Source organism: Hyalella azteca, unplaced genomic scaffold (assembly GCF_000764305.2).
Source record: "Hyalella azteca isolate HAZT.00-mixed unplaced genomic scaffold, Hazt_2.0.2 contig7294, whole genome shotgun sequence".
Taxonomy (NCBI): Eukaryota; Metazoa; Arthropoda; class Malacostraca; order Amphipoda; family Hyalellidae; genus Hyalella; species Hyalella azteca.
In genome coordinates this window covers 123,357-142,753 of record NW_025937422.1, presented here as the reverse complement: position 1 = coordinate 142,753, position 19,397 = coordinate 123,357, and the positions used below count along the sequence as shown (strand labels likewise).

Here is a 19,397-nt window from a genome sequence, read left to right as displayed (position 1 = left end):
CATGATATTATAACCAATCGCTCGTATTAGCTTACGTTTTCCACCGTTTCTGTGAGCTTTGAAAATTAATTGCTTGTCTGAAAGATCATTATATGCCTTTGATTTACTGAACTTGAGCTGGCCGTAGCCAGGTAAGCAAGATCGCTATGGTTGTAGCAGCGAGTTGCGGGTTCGGAAATACAGTTAGCTGTGAAATTTTGGTCTAAATCTACGTGACGGCCCGGGGTTTATTGGCAACCCTCAGCTAGCTGTGAAATTTATGCGATGTCTGGAATTGATGTCAGGCCAGCACAGCCAAATTTTGACCCCTAACATCACGATACTCGTTTTTATGTTTCCGGAGTTCGAAATTTATGCTTCTTTTAAAGGTGTCAGGTTGTTTAAATGTAAGCCTTTAACTTGTATATATCGGATGCATTTGATGAATCTCATTAATGGATCCTTCTAACTGTAAATCTCTGACTCTGAATTCTTAATTCGTCTATTTTTCTGCGGTGCGAATGTATTTGAATGAAAAATATATCATACTCAGTCACAATATGGAAGCTCGTCTCCTAATCTCCCGACGGCAACAGCTCAGAAATTCTCCAGCTTAGAAGGGAAGCCATTGCTCTGGCTCAATAGCACTTGAGGAATCGGTTCTTTTGATCGGTCTAATAATAAATATCAAGTGCACGACACTCTTTACTGGCAAATATGATTACTGTATAACTGAAGTGAAATTTGCTGTTGGTTAAAGGACGCACGCCAGTGTGTTAATGCAAATAAATTATAATGTAAATAAGGTTTGCTCTCCTTTGACAGCTGGGGAAATTTAATTAAATAAATGTGTAAGTTAACAACGATACATTGAATCCGCACGAATATGTTATGTAAAAAATTATTTTACCATTTGCCAGGACCCATAATTGCGTCGAAAATTTATTATACGTGAATTATCATGGTGCTAATCCTGATGAGGCGAGAATTCATTGCATTTTCAATCGCATGCTAAAATGTCCCCAATTCTGTAGCTCGTAATATAGCGTTGAAATGGACTCACCAGAACTAGTAACTTATTTGCATTTGTACACACACAGTCAAAGGTACCAGGTGTAAATCCTCCTAAAGGAATAGTCATCACACAAAATTTTCTTGTGAGATCAGACCAAATTTATTCTACGTACTTTTTTTATTACCAAATTTTTTCTACGTATTTATTCAGACCAAATTTATTCTACTTATTTATTTATTCAGACCAAATTTATTCTACGTGCAGAACGGGTATCATTACTGTACTCCCGGTTATTCTTCAGAATAAAGCCATCTTTGACTTTATTTCTCTCTAAGTGGATTTTACTGCGGCGTGTACTGGTATGAAAAACATTTTAAGCCCCACATTGTTCCATAGCTTGCGCATCACGCTGAGGTCGCCATTCTTTCATTCTTTTACGAGTGCATGCCAAACTGCCGTTTGCTGCCCGAAATTGGCCGGCTACAAAAACTACATGATCAGAGCAGGCGTGTGTTCCTCGCAATAAAATCGTTTGCTGTTGATGTTGACCCTTTATGCTGGAAATATCCTAGCGTTACAATAGAAACATTGGACTCAATTTTGTTTACTCTGCTGTAGAAGTGCTTGCAAGAGCTGTAAAATGAAGCTGAATGCAAGTCTTGTGACAGCTGGGACACTGAAGTGACTGCGCATTGCTCCCGCGAGTATTTCACGATCACGTTACTCAGAAAGAAAATATAGGTAATAATTTCGCTGTACTTTCAGGATCACTTGTGCATTCATTTCGCTTTGAGAACAGATGTGTTCGTTAATGCGTTACAAAATCTCGGCATTTATTTTTCGATCACTATTGTTCCTATGCTGCCCTGGACGGGCTCTCGCTCAGCGCTAAATCAAAGACTTGTTACGTCTTTTGCTGGTCATTACGAGCGGCGCCGCAGTCCATCTATAACGCCCAGCTGTTCCGTGCTCTAAAAACGAACGCCCGCCGTGCTCGCTCCAGCCCACTGCCGCTTATCTCGGCAGCCTCACACGCAAGCCTTTTCCTGCCTCATGAAGCAACTTTAACGTCCAAAAATCGGTAGTGTGCAAACTAATTATAAGCAATGTTTTTTATAGGAGAATTTCAATGAATAATTTCTAGTGCATTGACATTCGATTCTCAATCCTAACATGTGGCATTAATTATGAAGTAAAAAAACGCTCAAGTAGACGAGAGAACTCACTTCACTTTCTTTCTCCTGCTGGTATTGAACGGATTTGTGTCCTCCCATTGCACGGAAATTACGGGAGCCATGCTAGCCATTAGCCATCGGTTCCCCTACTAATACAGTTAACTTATGGCATCCAAATGGAACAACGGTTTTTCCCTCTTTAATTTTCTCCCCTCTCCTTTAAATGGTTTCCTTTTCGGTCGACTATACCTTTAAAAAACCTGCCACCGATCGACATGGCAGGCCGCTGTGTTCTCCATGTCTGCATTTTATGACTCACTTCCAATTGCAAATCAATCGACCTACTGCGGTACCAGCTTAGAATGTTGGAATGAAATAACATACTATGTTGGAATGAAATAACATACTATGTTGGAGATCATACATTGTTTGTAATATTGCTGCCATCGAATAATTACTAATTTTTGCTTCCCTTGCTAGTTTTCACGTCAGTTGACGAGTGTGCGAGTCTTTTATATATTATACAGTCGTTTCACTGCGTTTTGACTCCGTTAGTTGCAGGTTCACTGCATCAGATAAGCAGAATATCTTTCAGATTTTAACGTTATTGCAAAGCAACTCTTCTGAAACTTAGTCTTTTTCTTGGATCTGAGTTGGATCTGATGATACTAGAAATAAAATCTGAAAATGCAAAAATAACAACACTCTTGACGAGTTGATGGTAATTGATAACATTTACTATCAGAAATACTGACTCGATTATTCACAAAATTCCGTTCAACGTCTTACATAATTCAACGGGCTAGTCTTATGTACTGCACTAAATATTGTTTACTAATAAAAGACGTGCCAATATTGTATCGATCAGCTAGTTGTTTCGCGTAAAACCATAATTATAATTTCTTACGTGTGACTTACTCATTAATATTTTTTGGCAATTCTTCTTTCAGGTTTAATTTTTCTGATATATTTATTATGTGTAATCAGCAACGTTGTCTATTTTAATTAATAAGGAAGTTCCCTAGCACATGAAGTTAATTTGTAAATTTGAACATTAAAAGAAGTGATAGTCGGGATGTGTTTAGTAGCGGCGTCCTCATGTCTTCGTCAGTACCTGGTTCAGGAGCAGGCGCGTCTGCGCTACCGCTACGCCCGGTGGCAAGACGCCCGCGTGCGGCACCGCTGGATGCGGCGACAGAAGCGGTACCGTCAAGACATCACCGACGGCGACTGCCAAACGAACTCAGTCTTCAGCCCCGACATCCCGTCTCCTGAACTATCCCCTAAAAGTCTTTCCGATGATAAAGTTTTGTCATCAGAGAATGGATTTCATCGAAAAGAATTTTGCGATCCCGAGACAAAGACAAAGTTTGATTTTACTTCTGCTGACGGAAGCAAATCCTGGTGGGTGCAGAAGCATCGTATGATGAAGGTGTGGATGTTGGGTGATCAAAGAAAAGATCAAAGTGAAATCGATGACGGTGAGGAAATGAGAGTGATGTTTGTGCCTGCTAATCCAACGTTGGGAGGCAACAGAACTTACGTCCAGTTTCACTCATCTGGTGATGATTGTCGTGAAAAAAGAGATGGGAATGTTTCTAGAGGTGTGAGTTTTGATGAAGGTCAGTGCATAAATGACGAAGAGTTGGTTGATCCCATCACAGAATGCTCTTCAATGATGATGCAGGCAGACTCATTGAACCCTCAAGACGTGTGTTTGGGGAACATGTGCTCGTGCGAACCTCGTGCTTGTGGAGCGTGCAGCGCCAAAGAATGCAGTCTGAAGTGCCGGACAATGGATTATTCGAACGCGCCGAACCCATCACCGTCTTGCTGCCCCACTTCTCTGCTCTACACGGGACCATCGGCAAATTATAAATGCGCCAGTAATGCTAACTTATCAGAACCTTGTTCACTTGCCTGCACAGCCTCTGCGACGACCACAACTACCGCATGCGTCAGCCAGTACCAGCAGGCTAGCTATTCGCGCGTGTATCCTCGACAACATTTCTATCCCGAACCAATTTATGTACCTGAGGTGGAAAATTCTATAAATCATGAACGCAAACGACTAAATTACTCATCAACAAAAATTTTACGTCAAATGATGAAATCGGAACATTCTGAAAATGAAATTTCAAGTAACACTTCCAATGTCGCTTCGTTAGCTGTCCTCAACTCGAGCGCACCGAATCCTGGGAACCGGTGCTGCGACGGAGTTTATGATTCGCGGTCTTGCTCTTGTACGCACTCCAAAAGACAATCTGCATTCAGTTCTGCAAGCCCTTTACCCCATGCTTATTGTTTCAGCCCTCAAGTTCCACACAGGAGCGCAGATGCTCCATTTCCGATTAGTTGTGATGACGAATTGAATGCTCGCCCATCATGCTCCTCTTACTCCTTGGAAGATAAATATAAACTATACGATAATTTAGTTAACTGTAAGGATATGGATGGTAGAGGAGGTGCTGGAAGCAGTAGCGATCCTATTTATTCAGAATTAAATGTCGCCGTTGCAACTCAAGATTGTGAAAAACTCGATGAATCAGAAAATCTCTTTAATAATGAATCGGTTCCCGTGAGTATTTCAAACCGGCGTATCTATTTTCCTATGCGTACTTTCTGATTCTTCGTGTAGCTTGGCATTAATCACCAGATAATTTATTGTCATTTTTATATCTCCTAGAATCCAGTATATATATTATGTATTCCTTAGCAACAGCAGAATATCAACTAACTTTTGCACAACAATAAGTTTGAAAAAGTTCAAAATCTTATTTCCCTAGCTAGCAGTGAGTTCTCGATTTACAAGGAATATTCCATTGACTGCTGGTATCAGTGCAAGCAACTCATGTCTGATGTGACCGCGGTTTATCAGGGCATGGGCGTGTTATCACCGCAGCATCTGACGCAGCGGCTGAGCGAAAACGCACAGGCGCGTGAGGCGGTGGGAGGGAGCGACGCTGAGCTCGCGCAGTACCTCGCAGACGAGCGGGTTGCCCTCTTCCTGCAGAACGACGAATTCATGCACGAGCTGCGGGCCAACAGGGACTTCATGGCAGCTCTGCAGCGCGGTCAGTCAACATGGTCAATATTCGAATGTTGACCCTTTGTTAACCAACGGTTAATCTCGTTACCAAGCTACAAGAGTCTAGAATGAAGTTCATGCGAACCCTTTTTGTTTTTCGCATATAGTTCGATTAATTTTGGATAATGAAGGTTTATTTAAAAGTTTATTGTTAAATTTTGGATGAATTTGTAATCGTGTGCATTTCAGAATACGAAGAGCGCGTGGACGCTAGCGGGTGCTGGGAGGAAGGGCGCCGCGAGGCGGCGGGTGGCGGGGGAGAGCGGCGGGAGGCGGGAGCGAGCAAGGGCGGCTGGAATAAACTCGGACATGTGGACGACGCAACACTGAGGGCGCGCATCGCTACCATGGGCAAAGGTGAGCCTTCCATTGTTTCATGAGAGCTGCAATTTGTCGCTGCCACCGCTTCGTGAGCAAATACTTCTTCAATTAGGGCTCCAATTTTTAACGAGACTCCCATCAAACAGTTTTATGCCAAATACAAATTAAGAAGTTGAGAAAAAACTTTGTATTATTTAATACATTGGCTCTATCAATCATTGTCCCCCACAGCCTCGCGTAAGAAGTTCGCGCAAATTGCGCGTGTGTTCAGCCGGAGCGGCAAGCGCTGTAGCGGCAGCCCAGGCGGCGGGAGCGGTGGCGTGTCAGCGGCGGGTGTCAGGCTCGGTGGTGGGGATGGCAGCGTATTACAGGCGGCAGTGGCAAGAGAAGGTGGCGGCACTGCCACCGACCACCTGTTGGAGGCCGCGCATCCTCTCATCGACGAGGAGGACGAAGAAGAAGAGAAAATCTTAGACGACATCGTCATCGGCAGCGTGGACGTGGCGGACCTCAAAGAGGAGCTCGCGCCGGTGGGTGGCCGACGGTGCAATGCTGCGTGCAGGCTGACGGTATAGAATTTTTTTTTATAACATTTATGGTATTAATGGATACTTAAGATCCATGAGTTTGTGGTTGTGAAGCTGAGTTTGTGTTGCAATCTACGGTTGAGATCTTCCGATAATTGTTTGCAGTGAATGGAACGGGTTTAGATTGAAAACCTTGATGTATAACCTACATTTTCACAGCTCATGTCAATGAAACATATTCAAGGTCCTAAGCACCGTGATTAAAAAGATCTATATCAGAGTGTAACTTACAACTAAAGATTAAATACCTGTGAGAGTCTAACCCCCCTAAAGTTGATTCACACTACTTTCAAATTTACAAAAAATATGAAAATTACATGCTTCGCAAATTTAATTACAGTTCAGAGGCATTCATTTTTACAAAAAAAAAAAAAAACTTTCTAATATGAGTTCAGTATTGGACAAAAATTATGGTGTTAGTTCAACACATTAAATTGATGGTTTATATAGTATGGGCCACAAACATTAGTTCATTCCAGCTGTTTGGAAACATCCAACGTTCGAAAACATTCAACAATGTTCCCCAACAATTTGCAGAAGAAATGGCATCAATATTTTTCGTTAGATAACAAGCTGATGTATTCTTGAGTTAACTCATCACCTCGTACAGCGATTTGTTATGATTTTATAAACGTGAATGTTTCCAAAGCCGGCCTCAAATCATCTCTATCCTTCCACAAATCTGGATTGATGGAAGTTTATCATCTTGCAAGACACATTTATCTAGCCAGTGTTTGAAACGGCCCCCAAACTACAGCAGCCTTAGCCTTGCTTGTTTTTGATAGAAGCTGGTCAACTTTGACAAGGTGATCGAACTCTTAACCGCCTCAATTCAGGATAATTCGACAGGATAATTTTCCTGTCTCTGTGAGCTAGGGAAGTGTTTCTCCGACACTCCGACTTCATGTTTTCTGATCTCTCGCCTTATGCTCTAATTTAAGTCTTCGAATTAAATTTTTTTATGAACAAGCTCATTAATATAATGTACCAAGCTTGAATCGGTCTCTTGTGTAACGAGAACGGCCTTTGTGCTCTGAAAATCGGGTTCGATCCTGTGTGACCGCGATTTCAATAGTGACACCAGTTTTTCTCCTACATTTTCTCTTCAGTGTCCTAAATGCTATGCTTCCAACAGCCATCTTATATTCATTGGTCTCACTTTCCATATTGTCTGGGTCTGCTGCTTAACAATTTTCTAAGCCTGATGGAATCAATTCAATTTTAAATTTGCTATCTGTTCAAGTCGTTGTGGCATGCCATGCATTTTCTCATATCTTCCAGACTTCTTTTCTCGTTGGCAATTAGCATTTAGGTTACTCCAAACATAGATACTTTTTTTCATTTATTTCGCTGTTCATGAACGAAATCATTGCAATATTGCAAAATTGACTACATTTCAAAATTCCGGCGAGAGCGATGTGAAAGATATTGTCGAGTTAGGTTCCGTGAGCTGGAATCTAAATAGAAAATAGTTAGTGGATCGCAAACCTTGGTCTTCTTCAGGAGACACCGATTTGACGTTTTTGCTATTTGATTTTTGAGTTATGTATTTTTGGAGCGTATCATCTCCCTAAATATGAATATGGATAACTTTTTTTTGCAGATGAGCTTGCCACAGCTGTCAAGTTCACCCCGACGAGCCCGATGAACATCTTACAGACGTTCTTTAATTCCGATTGATATGTGAACAACCGTGTGGTCTCGAGGGAATCTAATTAAACATTTGCATATGTCAGAGAATGAAACTATTTCAAAAGCTGGAGGCTTGTCTTAATTGTGCAAACGTCCTGATTGAGCCGAACGTCAACGTCATCATGCCGCCTCTTCACACACACACACACACACACACGCGCGATGCTGGATGTCCCCCATTGGATAACGAGGCATGTTGTTGTTGTTGTTGTAATTGCTCATCCTGGTAGTGGCGACTAGGGAGGGGGCGTGATAGGCCAGTTTCGGGTGCTACTGGCCTATTGACACTTGGTGCTACTGGTAGTTCTACGACCATCACTGGCTCGCTGACCCGCCAGAACCATTTTATTGCATTACACAACACCCTGGACAAGCCAGGTACTCATTTTTCTACCAGAGTTGGATGAATGGCCGAGTTGACCGAACCCGGGACCTGGGTGCGAGAGACAGAATCTCTCATCACCGCAGCTCATAACGAGGCATGGCTGTCCATTGTGTCCAGCTTTCATCCACACCCGTCGAAGTGTTAACAACTGCGCCAAGACTGGCTTGTGTGGTGTGCTGATCACTGCGCTTCAACACGGGTGGCTTCTAAAATACTATACGCTGGATCTCTATACGTAGTTAATTATTTACAAACAACATCGTGTACTCTACTTTACTATTATTTCCGGATAAGGTTTTAAGCGAGCTTTGGTAATACGAATTAGTCAAAGAATTGTGCATTATTTGTTACGTGTTACTCGTTAGTCTCAGCCAGCCCACTGTACAAAATTAGGAAATCGGAAGAAAATTCTACCCCAAATCAATTATTATAACGTACCACTTTACGTAAAACTTTAAACAGGAATGAAGATACTAGAATTTTAATTTATGCTATGTGCAATATCAGCAATTATTGGTGGAACTGTTCTAATTACGGTATATATAATTTGAGCTCTTCACTTTAATCGATGGCCTGATTGCATTCATTTCTTATTGAGCTTAGTTGCGTATGATGCCCCATAACAAAAGTTAAAACTCAGTTCTTTAATCATTTAATGAATTTTGAATGCTTTAAGATGCTTTCAAGTTATAGTCCGCCCCTGCTTAGAGAGCTACCATAATTCGGGTCATTTCTGATTTATATCGGAATAGCGTAATTGATTCAAATCCGCTCTGAAAACAATGTTTTATTCAGTTTATTTGAAACGATGTTTTACTGATGTATCTAGAGTATTTCTTTGTCCATATCTTTTTGCTAATATCAATCCTTAAAGAGGTGAAAAATTCATCGACTCAGGATGCAGATTTTTTCTCGCATCCGAACTTTCGAAGGACATTCTGGGGATAAGCTCGACTCGCCATAATTAATTTACTCTCAAGAAAAGATATCGAGAAGCTGTCGAACTAGAGTGGCTAAATCATGTTGATACTTGCATCGCTGTTTCCTAGTTGATGGCAAAAACAGCGCAGCTAAAAATCGAGCTGCCGTAAAAATAAAAGTATTTGTGGATCGCGTGACTGATCATGTGATGCCGCTCTGAGAGTTTGTGATGCTTTTCATACAATTTTTAGAAGTCATAACCCGATCTCACAAATAACTTTGAATTTAGCATATTTTATTTATAAAATGAGGCGAGTAGAGTAGTTTTTAGGTTATATTTAAAACCTTAGAAGTCGGTATTAGTGTCAGGGAAGGCGTCTTTTCGGACTTTTGAGAAAACGTGTGTTTACTTCTCTTGTTAAGCCATGCTAGGGCTACAGGTTCACAGGGTCTGCCTCTGGGGCAGACAACCTATGACGGTTATTTGTTGTGTGCATTATTAACTCTTTATTTGTATGCTTTCTTGTGTCATGCTTGGTGTCTATGGATAGTTTCTGGTGTTTTGTGAATGAATATGAAATAAAGAAATGCAGTTATTCAGACAATGATAACATAAATCGAGCAACCGGGGGCCATACTTTCAAAAAAAGTTAAGAGATCGTAAGTTCATCAGCCAATCATTGACGGCCTTTCAAGCAAAATCCACCAATCATAGACAAGAAAATAGAGCGTAAGTACTTACGTTCACTATACTTCCAAAAGAAGTTAAGAGATCGTAAGTTCATCAGCCAATCATTGACGGCCTTTCAAGCAAAATCCACCAATCATAGACAAGAAAATAGAACGTGAGTACTTACGTTCATGTAGCGAGTTTTGAAAGTATGGCCCCGGGACAGTTGATGTGCGAAATTTTAAATTAATATAAATGATTATTCATGCACCTGACAGAGAAGCGATCGATGGTTCGTCAGTATCAAAGCTCAATTGACTGCTCACTTGGGAAATAATGGATTAACGACGATGAGACCAAAGAAACAATTTGTACGATCAAGAGAATTAAATTATATTGAACAATTAAAAATGGAGCTAGGATTTATTAAATGTCAATTCAAATCAAATAAATGACCAGTTTTAAACAGGAAATAACTTTTTTTCAGGCAGTTGTGTCAGGTGCAACCATAGCACAAACCATGCTAGCTAAGATCGTACGGTATATGATAGGCAGAACAACAAGGCCATCTTGCCATGTCTTCATGTATATGCATGTGTTACGCTTTTAGGATAGAGTAGCCGGATAAATGGTACTTCTGGCTGTTGTGATGCCTTCGTGATCTTAATTTTATGTAGATGAACTGTGCCGTTTCGTTAACGTTACTGCGAATATTCTTGTGAAAATTAAGTTGAAGCTAATGTAGCCTATTATAAAAGAGGAGTGTATGATGCTACTGCAAACTAATTATTCCTTGCTAACGAGTTATTTCTGCATTACTCTAAAATTGTGCGGCGCTATTAGTTACTGAAAATCTTCCTATTTAATGCAGATGCTCGCTGCATCATAAATAATGTCCGTCTGTACTACACTTAAATTCCCAGTCTGGTACTGTAAGAAAATTTTTACTCGCCAACTCAAAAGACAAAATAAAACGCCGTGGGCCGGCATTACGTCTTTATTCTAAGCCACGGTGAAATATGCCAAGACTGATGTCGAATATTTTATTGCACAACGTTAAACGCTGCGGGAAATTTTAATGTATATACTCAGGCTTTGTTAGTCCATAATCTTAATGACATCGACGTTACGGATTTCTTTCATTGATATTTGTCTTCCGGTAGGCTTCATGCTTCAGAGCGAGCAAAAGTTAGCAATAAGACGAGCACTTTATGCCTCGGCAGCTTGTCACTTCAACACTTCTCAATCAAATTATTCAACAAGAGATTGGAATTTTATAAACGAAAATCCACCGTATCTGCGTTAATGATTATTATTTATAATTATTCGAGAGCAGCTGTTGCATTGACAAGAGCAGAAAATAGATCCCAGTTAAAAGAAGATCTAATTAACGCGTATGTGGTGTCTCTCTAAGTACATGTCTCATTATGGCTTTGCCGTTCCCAAAAGCTTCCTATTTAATGCAGATGCTCGCTGCATCATAAATAATGTCCGTCTGTACTACACTTAAATTCTTTATATGTAAAAATGGTATTGTATTTCTCATTTCATGTAGAATTATATTAATATCTTCAGCATAGTATTGTTTTATTTTACAAGTGTTTTTGCTCCAGTGGATTATTGCCGTATTTTTGAGCTACCCGTATATTCAAAAATACAATAGATATTTCCATTTTGGATGAATACGCAGGTGGGTAAATTTCATCAAAAAAATTTTTGAAGGTAAATTTGGCGAAAAATATTGTAAATTAGACCAGCAAGCCTGGCTAATTCCAAGATTGGTTTGAAATACAAATAGAAGGTGAAACCACCACGATTTGTCATCAAGACAATTTATGTACATTATCGGAAAGTTTACAATGGACAGGAGCGATGACAAACCGCAAAAAGAGTTTCCTAATGAAACAAGAAAATGTAAATAAAAATTGAAAAATTAAATTCTAGTCAAAATGCCCAATGTAATCTCTGGCCTATGTGTTGCATTATAACAAAATGTGCAGGGCAATCTCCAGTGAGGCATCTTGATGAGAGGCAAATTTATGGATGAGTAAGAGCAAGTGGGGCTTGAATGAGTAGTGCTCTTAGACTAAGTGTAAATCTTGATTGGGATAGCAAAACCGTTATCTACATCCAAAAATAAATTTCAAAATCGTAAAATATTCAATCAAAGCCGCTTTACAACGACCAGCTAGTAATAACAAAACCATAGTCAAATAACAAACTCTTCAGGCCTTGGACGCAGCTTCATATCGAGCAGTGATGTCGTTCCAGTTGGCCACTTTCCAGATGGCTTTAACGTAGTCCGGGCGCACGTTCTTGTACTGGAGGTAGTACGCGTGCTCCCACACGTCGATCCCGAACAGCGGCACCAGACCTGTGCTAGCCTCCAGCGGATCCTGTCAAGTGATGACAGGAAGTATAGAGAAGAGAAGAAATAAATAATCTGAACGCGACTTCTTTCTGTCCAATAAATAAGATAAATCATGAATAAATGCAAAGACAAAAAAATAAGAGGTTTGAAATATAAAAAAAGAACTACCATACCGCAATGGAACGAAACCTATCTAAAAATTCGCTAACAATATTATTCCAGTGATTCAGCAAATTGCAGTGGAATCACAGCCGCCGAAAGTCATTGAAATCCGGCTAATCACGTAAGAATTCCGCTCTTATTTCGATGTTCTAACGCAAAAACAATGTTGTCTCAACAATATCGTACATAGTAAGCAAAACTAACCCCCTAGAGTAAATGAGAGATCATATTACAGACTGTCTATACAAGCTCCAAGTCTCACTGTCAAACGTAACGGTCTTTAAAATGTTAAGACAATCTGGAGCACGTAATGAAATGGTAGTAATTGTCTTCTACTCGTTATCTTTGCTAGTGCGTAGTCTACCTATTCCTTATTGTTCATCTTTCAATATGTATATCTATCTTATTCTTCCCAAGGTAATGCGAACACTCTACTTATTCTTCACATGCAAATGCATAAACCCTTATCAGTCTTTATGTGACAAGGCGTATAATCTTTTTATTCTTCATGTCATACAGTGTAAATTCATAGGCGTGTAAGTTCACACACGCACGGCTGACAAAAAAGTTTAGCGCTAAATATTTTATGACGTTCGGGCGTTTCAGCAAACTTGAAAATATGAATGACGTCACAATGACGCGCAGAGGGAACAATGATGGAGGGCAGGGAAGGAACAATAGTAAGCCACACTAATGAGTATCAGAACAATAATGGACATAAGCAGTCGAATTGGAGCAGCCACTACCCTAGCAGCCACTGCCGCCCCAGCAGCCACTGCCCTAGCAGCCACTGCCCCAGCAGCCACTGCCCTAGCAGCCACTGCCCTAGCAACCACTGCCCTAGCAGCCACTGCCCTAGCAGCCACTGCCCTAGCAGCCCCCGTCGCAACTCAGTGAAGGTAGTGTACCTGGTTGGGGCAGCGTCACAACTCAGTGAAGGTAGTGTACCTGGTTGGGGCAGCGTTCTGGTTGGGACAGCGGCGTAAATCAGTGAAGGTAGTGTACCTGGTTGGGACAGCGGCATAAATCAGTGAAGGTAGTGTACCTGGTTGGGACAGCGGCGTAACTCAGTGAAGGTAGTGTACCTGGTTGGGACAGCGGCGTAACTCAGTGACGGTAGTGTACCTGGTTGGGACAGCGGCGTAAATCAGTGAAGGTAGTGTACCTGGTTGGGACAGCAGCGTAACTCAGTGAAGGTAGTGTACCTGGTTGGGACAGTGGCGTAAATCAGTGAAGGTAGTGTACCTGGTTGGGGCAGGCAGCGATCTGCATGGCTTTCTTCTGTTTGTTGTAGCCCAGCCACCCCCAGCCCGACCCCTGCACGCCCACCGCCGCCGCCGACAGCTGCGCCTGCATGGCCTCCAAGCTCCCAAAGTCCCGCTTTATTGCCTCCAGTAAGGCTCCTGTCAGGCATGCAGTCACTACTTTAAAATGCATAATTTATCTCTTATTTCTCTCAATAATATCTGATTTGTTAAGAGATTTATTAAGAGGCTAATGACATTTAATATATACAAAGTACTTATTTACTCTTAGCTACAAATTAGTATGTTTTTTAAATATATACCACGAAATTTCAGTTTCAAAAATTGTAATAAGTATGTAAACCCTTTCAGAATTCCTATGTTTCAAGATTAGCAGCAGAGATAATAATAGAAGAGGAGCAAAAGTTCATAGTCATTATGTATATCAAACTCAGGCCAGTGTAGCTAGGCAGAGTGGTATGCATGGGACAATTTAAACACTTTGATCAATAAAATAAGGCAATATTCATGCTTAGAATTTATTTAGGTAAAATTATCAAATAAATTAAAAAAGTACAACAGTTCTATTAATAATTGTTTTGTTTGAGAATAAATACAAATTCTACACTAGGGAATCTCATATTCTGTAGGTACCTAATCATTTTATGTGGGTTGGAAAGCATTGTAGAGGAAATAGATTTATTGCTGATTTTTAAGTTGCAATGTATTAGGTTTAGGATTTTGATTTTGTCATTTTTGCTGCTGATTTGAAAATTGGCTTTAATTTATTTCTCAAGCATGGATAGTTTTTGAAATATTGGCATTTTCAAGTAAATATAATAATTCTAAATGTACGTATAAATAATTATGTATTTAATTGTAGCAAACACCACCTATCCTAATATCTATTACTTGTAAATAAATTTTGGCCATGCTTGTAGCTACATTGGGACCTAATGCACAAATATACATAATACACTAATGAAAATAATTGTATTTTATAAATGTAATACACAAATATTTCACATTTTAACTACGTGAAAGAAGCAGTTCCTACAAGCCGCACAGCAAACTACAGGAACACTTCTAATATAGCAACTATGGAGGACAGTGAGAACCTTTCAGTGTTTGGCATAGTTTTTATCATATGCATATTTAATAACAATTTGAGGTTCTGCTTGTTCTTTCTCCTGACTTAATACATGATTGTTCTTCAAACTAGCATTTTTATCTATCATTGTGCCGTACATTAATAAAAATCTACTTAATTGTACAAGCGAAGGTATTAAGCATATTTGTGCACTGGGTCATAATATAGACACAGGCACACAATATTTAATTATAATTAATACATATTAATATGGAGCTATGCTTCAATTAAATACCATACATACATATGTTCATTTATATTTTAACTTAAAATGCCAATATATCACACAAAAATGCATGTGCTAGAGAAAAAAAACCAAGCCAGTTTGAAAATCAGCAGCAAAAATTCTTTCCAATCAACACAAAATGATCTCAGACCTTTTTCTATTTTCATTTTTTTACCAGTGTGATCAACTGTAGCACTAGGACCACATTCCAGCTTTGCATCAGTTATTGTCAAGCTTATCAGAGATGCTCACCAAACACAATTAAAAAATAGAAGAAATTCAAAGTTAAATGGGAAAATTCAACTTGAAGAAATTTTAAAAACTAGCCACTTAACTTTGAAGTAGTACATATTAATAATATATACCTTGTGGTTCCCCTCCATTGGGTGAAAGGTTCTGCCAGAAAATTGAATGGTTGATGTGGCCACCACCATTGAAACGGAGGGCACCAGCAAGACCAATGATGGCAGTTGTGTCATCTGTGAATAATAATATAAACTTTAATAAAGAATAAATAAACTTTAAAAGAGTTGTCAAGGCAATAAGGCTTCATTAAGATAATTGATGATCAAGTTATTGCCTTTCTTGGGTTTTAGGCCCTGATATGTGTACCATAAAACTTGATTGACTTGGACCATTTTTGGTGTTCATATTTTTGTGATACAAATAGTCACATAGTAAATACATGAAATATATTTCTTTATTAGGTTTGTAGGTTATCTCACGATTCTCAAGGTGCCATCAATACAATTTTTCTAAGACAAGAACGTTTTCAGTATAGAGTTTTAATTTCTTAAATGTCAAAGCAGTGCAAGTCATCCCGTTCTATGGTAGTAAGTACGGTACTGCAGCTACAGCAGACAAACACTGGCCTGTCTTGAAAGTCACAACAGGAACAATTTATACAAAGTGAGCAATTTGAATAAGTGGTCAATAGGCCTAATGCTCTACAATTCAATATGAACATGTTAAACAGGATTCATCAATCTCAAAGATTAATTACATAGTCAATTTTCCATGCTAGTTGAGAGGAAGTACCCCTGTACACATGCGCAACTCAAAAGCTCAAAAGCAACATCATTCACTAACCATATCAGGAAAATATTGCCTAGTCTGCATACTAATATAAACTGACAAATTAATTTGGCAGCCAAATGTCACCACATAGGCCCATGACTAGAAACTCCTCATTAACAATCAAGGGCTAACTTTCTGGTATTAGGTACTTAACTGAGCATTTGGAATGTTTAATTTTATTTTTGTAGAGTAAGGAATATCTTGTTTTGCTTTGAATATTTGAGACATGCCTGGTCTTGTTACCTCACACTTTGTTTTATATCTGTCTTCTATGGTTTCATAATAACTGGGACACAAGTTTTTAAGTTCAGGACATAAGTCTTGTCCCATGGTTCATACATTTTTTCTGGGACAAATTTTACCCTCTGCTGTTTTTTTTTTTTTTTTTGTCTGGTGATTTCTCCTCCTGGTTCATTTTGATAAAATTATTCCAAGATGAGACAGTCTAAGAAAAACTTCCTCCAATTTGGTGAAAACCAGCGCAATCATCAGCTCTTTGATACGACGATAGTAGCCAAGGACACAGCATTGCAGTTTAGTTCTTGCTCAAATGTGTACACATATCTAGTCATGTTGTCAGCATTTAAAGCAGTGTAGTCATATCTCTAAACACCAGCACCAACATACAAATCAAGCATATCCAGGCATGATAAAATGTAAATACAAGTACTATCTACATATAGGTAAATGAAATTACTTGCATATATTCTACAATGCAATACTTATACAGTAACAATTGAAATAAATGCTAGTTCCTTGCACAACTAATAATGCTAATGGTCATCAAGGTGTTCAATTATGACAAGTCTTGGTCTTCAGGTAAATGAATGATGTACTTTTACAGCTCATTTAGCCACCAATAGAAAAGTGCAAGAGAGCAGGCTAAAAATCTGTCAAATTTTCATTCTTGCAATATAGAAAGTTCAAACTAACAATTTGTATTACCCTTATACATATGTGATCTGACTGGTTCTCATGATGATCCCATTTTTTCTATTCCTAAAGCCAATACAGTTTTCCAGTCGTGATTCAAATGGTTTTCACAGAGACATTCAACCAGAAAATAACCTGATATTGCTATTCACTTGGTAAGCAATTTAAAATTCCCTTAGTGCAAATTTACTCAGTGATGTACTACACATAGTGACCACTTACTTTTAGAAATGGCATCATGAAGTTTTTCTTCAGCAATGTTGAGATTGTTGACATAAGTCTGATGATGTTTGGAGTGATGGAGCTGCATTATTTCAGCACTGATTATTGGCTCCAGTGCATTGTAGTCATATGGTAGATCAGGCAAAGAGTGCTTCTGTCTATGTGGCAGCAGCTGGAGACTGCGTGTGCCACACCAGATACTCCTTTAAAACACATAGTGATGCAACATATAAAACCATGTACAACCATTTATTCTAATCATAGTGTGTAAACAATCTCTGTGATAAATCTGGTATATTACTGATGTTCACTGCTTTGTCTGGGGAGTTGCAACATCAAGAATCAATTTATAACTAGCATCAAAATGCATGTGACTGCTACATAGCAACAAAGTGAGCCAAAATGATGCATTACATACTGTACATACAGAGAAGAGATCTTAAAAACAATTATAATACGAAAACTGAACTAGTATCTCTAACTGAAATTTAAGCCACAATTCCAAACAGGGACTGGGACTATTTTGACCTTTCTTTTCCTGGTGATTGAATATACTGCCATAACTTGAAAATAAATCTTAAATAACAAACCTTCAATACAAAAGCTTTGCCTCATTTTTACATGATTAATAGACACAGCACTGCATTATAGTGAACTACATAATGTTGAAATTGTCAAAGAACAAAGAGATGTATCATTTATATTAGGATCAAGCTTAAATTGGGTCTCAAAAAGACAATGAAGCTAGTAAGTAAAAATAAAAAATTTATATGACAGCTTTCTCAGATTATGAAATCCATTTACTTTTTCAGGGACAGGAATAAAATAAACAAGAAAAAAGCAATAAACTAACAAAGAAGAAACTTACCTGTTCAAAGAATTGCTAGTAATTTGTCGTAGCATTATTTAATGTACTGATGCAAACAACAATACTTGCTGATGTGTAAATCAATCTAAGAGGTCCTTTTTCTGAAAGAAATGGGGGGTAAGTGCCAGGTATTACCCACACAGTGAGCAAGATTGGAAATGAAAAAAAGACAGAAACTGGGAATTTAATGCAGCATGAATTAACAACACAGGCCACAGGGTCTTTGTAAATAAATATTATAAGAAATTCTGTTCCATTTCAATTTAAGGAAGACTATGAAGATTAAGTTTGAATAGTTGTTAACGTCTAGGATAAGCAATTAACAGTGAGGAGCTTGGAAAGAGGTGACAAATGGTGCATTTGAGATTGCTGTATAATGTACAGCATAATGTGCATTTTCTCTCTATATTTACTTGATTTAATGCATGAAATGGGCCCCTAGTCCTATTAATGCATGCGAATTCACTTCTTTGGTTGGACCCAACATTGCAAAGTCATCTATGATGCATTAATTACTTTGGCCTTAATGCCGGCCTAAAACCGTAACCTTATTACCGTGGTACCATAAACTGGGGTAACTTTGACCATTTTTTTCAAAAAGATGCCATTTTTTTACTAGATAAGTTAAACTTAAATTGAAACATGCAAAATACAGGTCTATACTCTAGCTTCACTCACCATAAACTGCTGGCTCCTGCCTCTCATAGTTTTGATGTAATTAAAAAAAAACTGCTGGTCTTTTTTACCCCAGCTCTGGGGGTATCTTTGACCGGGTGGTAAAATCAATTTTATTTTTTGGTAAAATAACTCCAAATAACTCCATGCATTGTAGTAGAACTCTTCCAGTTACATATGCAAAAGAAAAATTTTAGGAAAGTGTCATAGTTTGCAAATGGAGGGTGCTGCCCCCAAATGGGCAAAATGTGACCATCTAATGGCAGCCGTGATGGGGTAACATTGACCAGTTTGGAAATTAAGCTAAAATTACCATATATAAGACTCTGTAGAGTCTGAAACATGAAGAAAAAAAACATTAATAGGTGTATCAAACATAAAATATGTTATATAGGTACCTATGGTAATTTTAACTTAATTTCCAAGCCGGTCAATGTTACCCTGTCATGGCTGCCATTAGGTGGTCAAAGTTACCCCATTGGGGGGTGGCACCCCCCATTTGCAAATTATGACACTTTTCTCAAATTCGTCTTTTGCATATGTAACTAGAAGAGTTCTACTACAATGCATCAAAACCTGGAGTTATTTTGCCAAAAATTAAAAAAATTGGAGGGGGGTATTCTGACAGGCTTTAAA

At 38.9% G+C, this 19,397-nt stretch overlaps 2 protein-coding genes across 3 annotated transcripts in view; one reads left to right on the top strand and one right to left on the bottom strand.

The window, feature by feature from the left end:
* The window catches only part of LOC108680418 (CUE domain-containing protein 1), a 48,703-nt gene extending 40,500 nt beyond the window's left edge, over window positions 1-8,203 (top strand). Inside the window, exons 1-5 of one of the 2 annotated variants that reach the window (XM_018169231.2) lie at window positions 3,152-4,747; window positions 5,048-5,243; window positions 5,447-5,614; window positions 5,810-6,108; window positions 7,769-8,203. In XM_018169231.2, the coding sequence (XP_018024720.2) occupies window positions 3,245-4,747; window positions 5,048-5,243; window positions 5,447-5,614; window positions 5,810-6,108; window positions 7,769-7,813 (2,211 nt within the window). In that variant the 5' untranslated portion in view covers window positions 3,152-3,244 and the 3' untranslated portion in view covers window positions 7,814-8,203. Of the gene's footprint in view, window positions 1-3,151; window positions 4,748-5,047; window positions 5,244-5,446; window positions 5,615-5,809; window positions 6,109-7,768 lie in introns of those variants that run through there. The other variant, XM_047881199.1, reaches the window with a different exon arrangement.
* A 2,611-nt stretch (window positions 8,204-10,814) lies between these two features.
* Window positions 10,815-18,212, bottom strand: LOC108680415 (superoxide dismutase [Mn], mitochondrial-like). The gene is made up of 5 exons (XM_018169226.2): window positions 18,087-18,212; window positions 17,219-17,421; window positions 15,352-15,465; window positions 13,612-13,769; window positions 10,815-12,229 (listed from the first exon to the last, which is right to left on the bottom strand). The coding sequence occupies exons 1-5, from the start codon at window positions 18,119-18,121 to the stop codon at window positions 12,059-12,061; spliced, it is 681 nt and encodes a 226-aa protein (XP_018024715.1). The 5' UTR covers window positions 18,122-18,212; the 3' UTR covers window positions 10,815-12,058.
* Window positions 18,213-19,397: the final 1,185 nt, after the last annotated feature.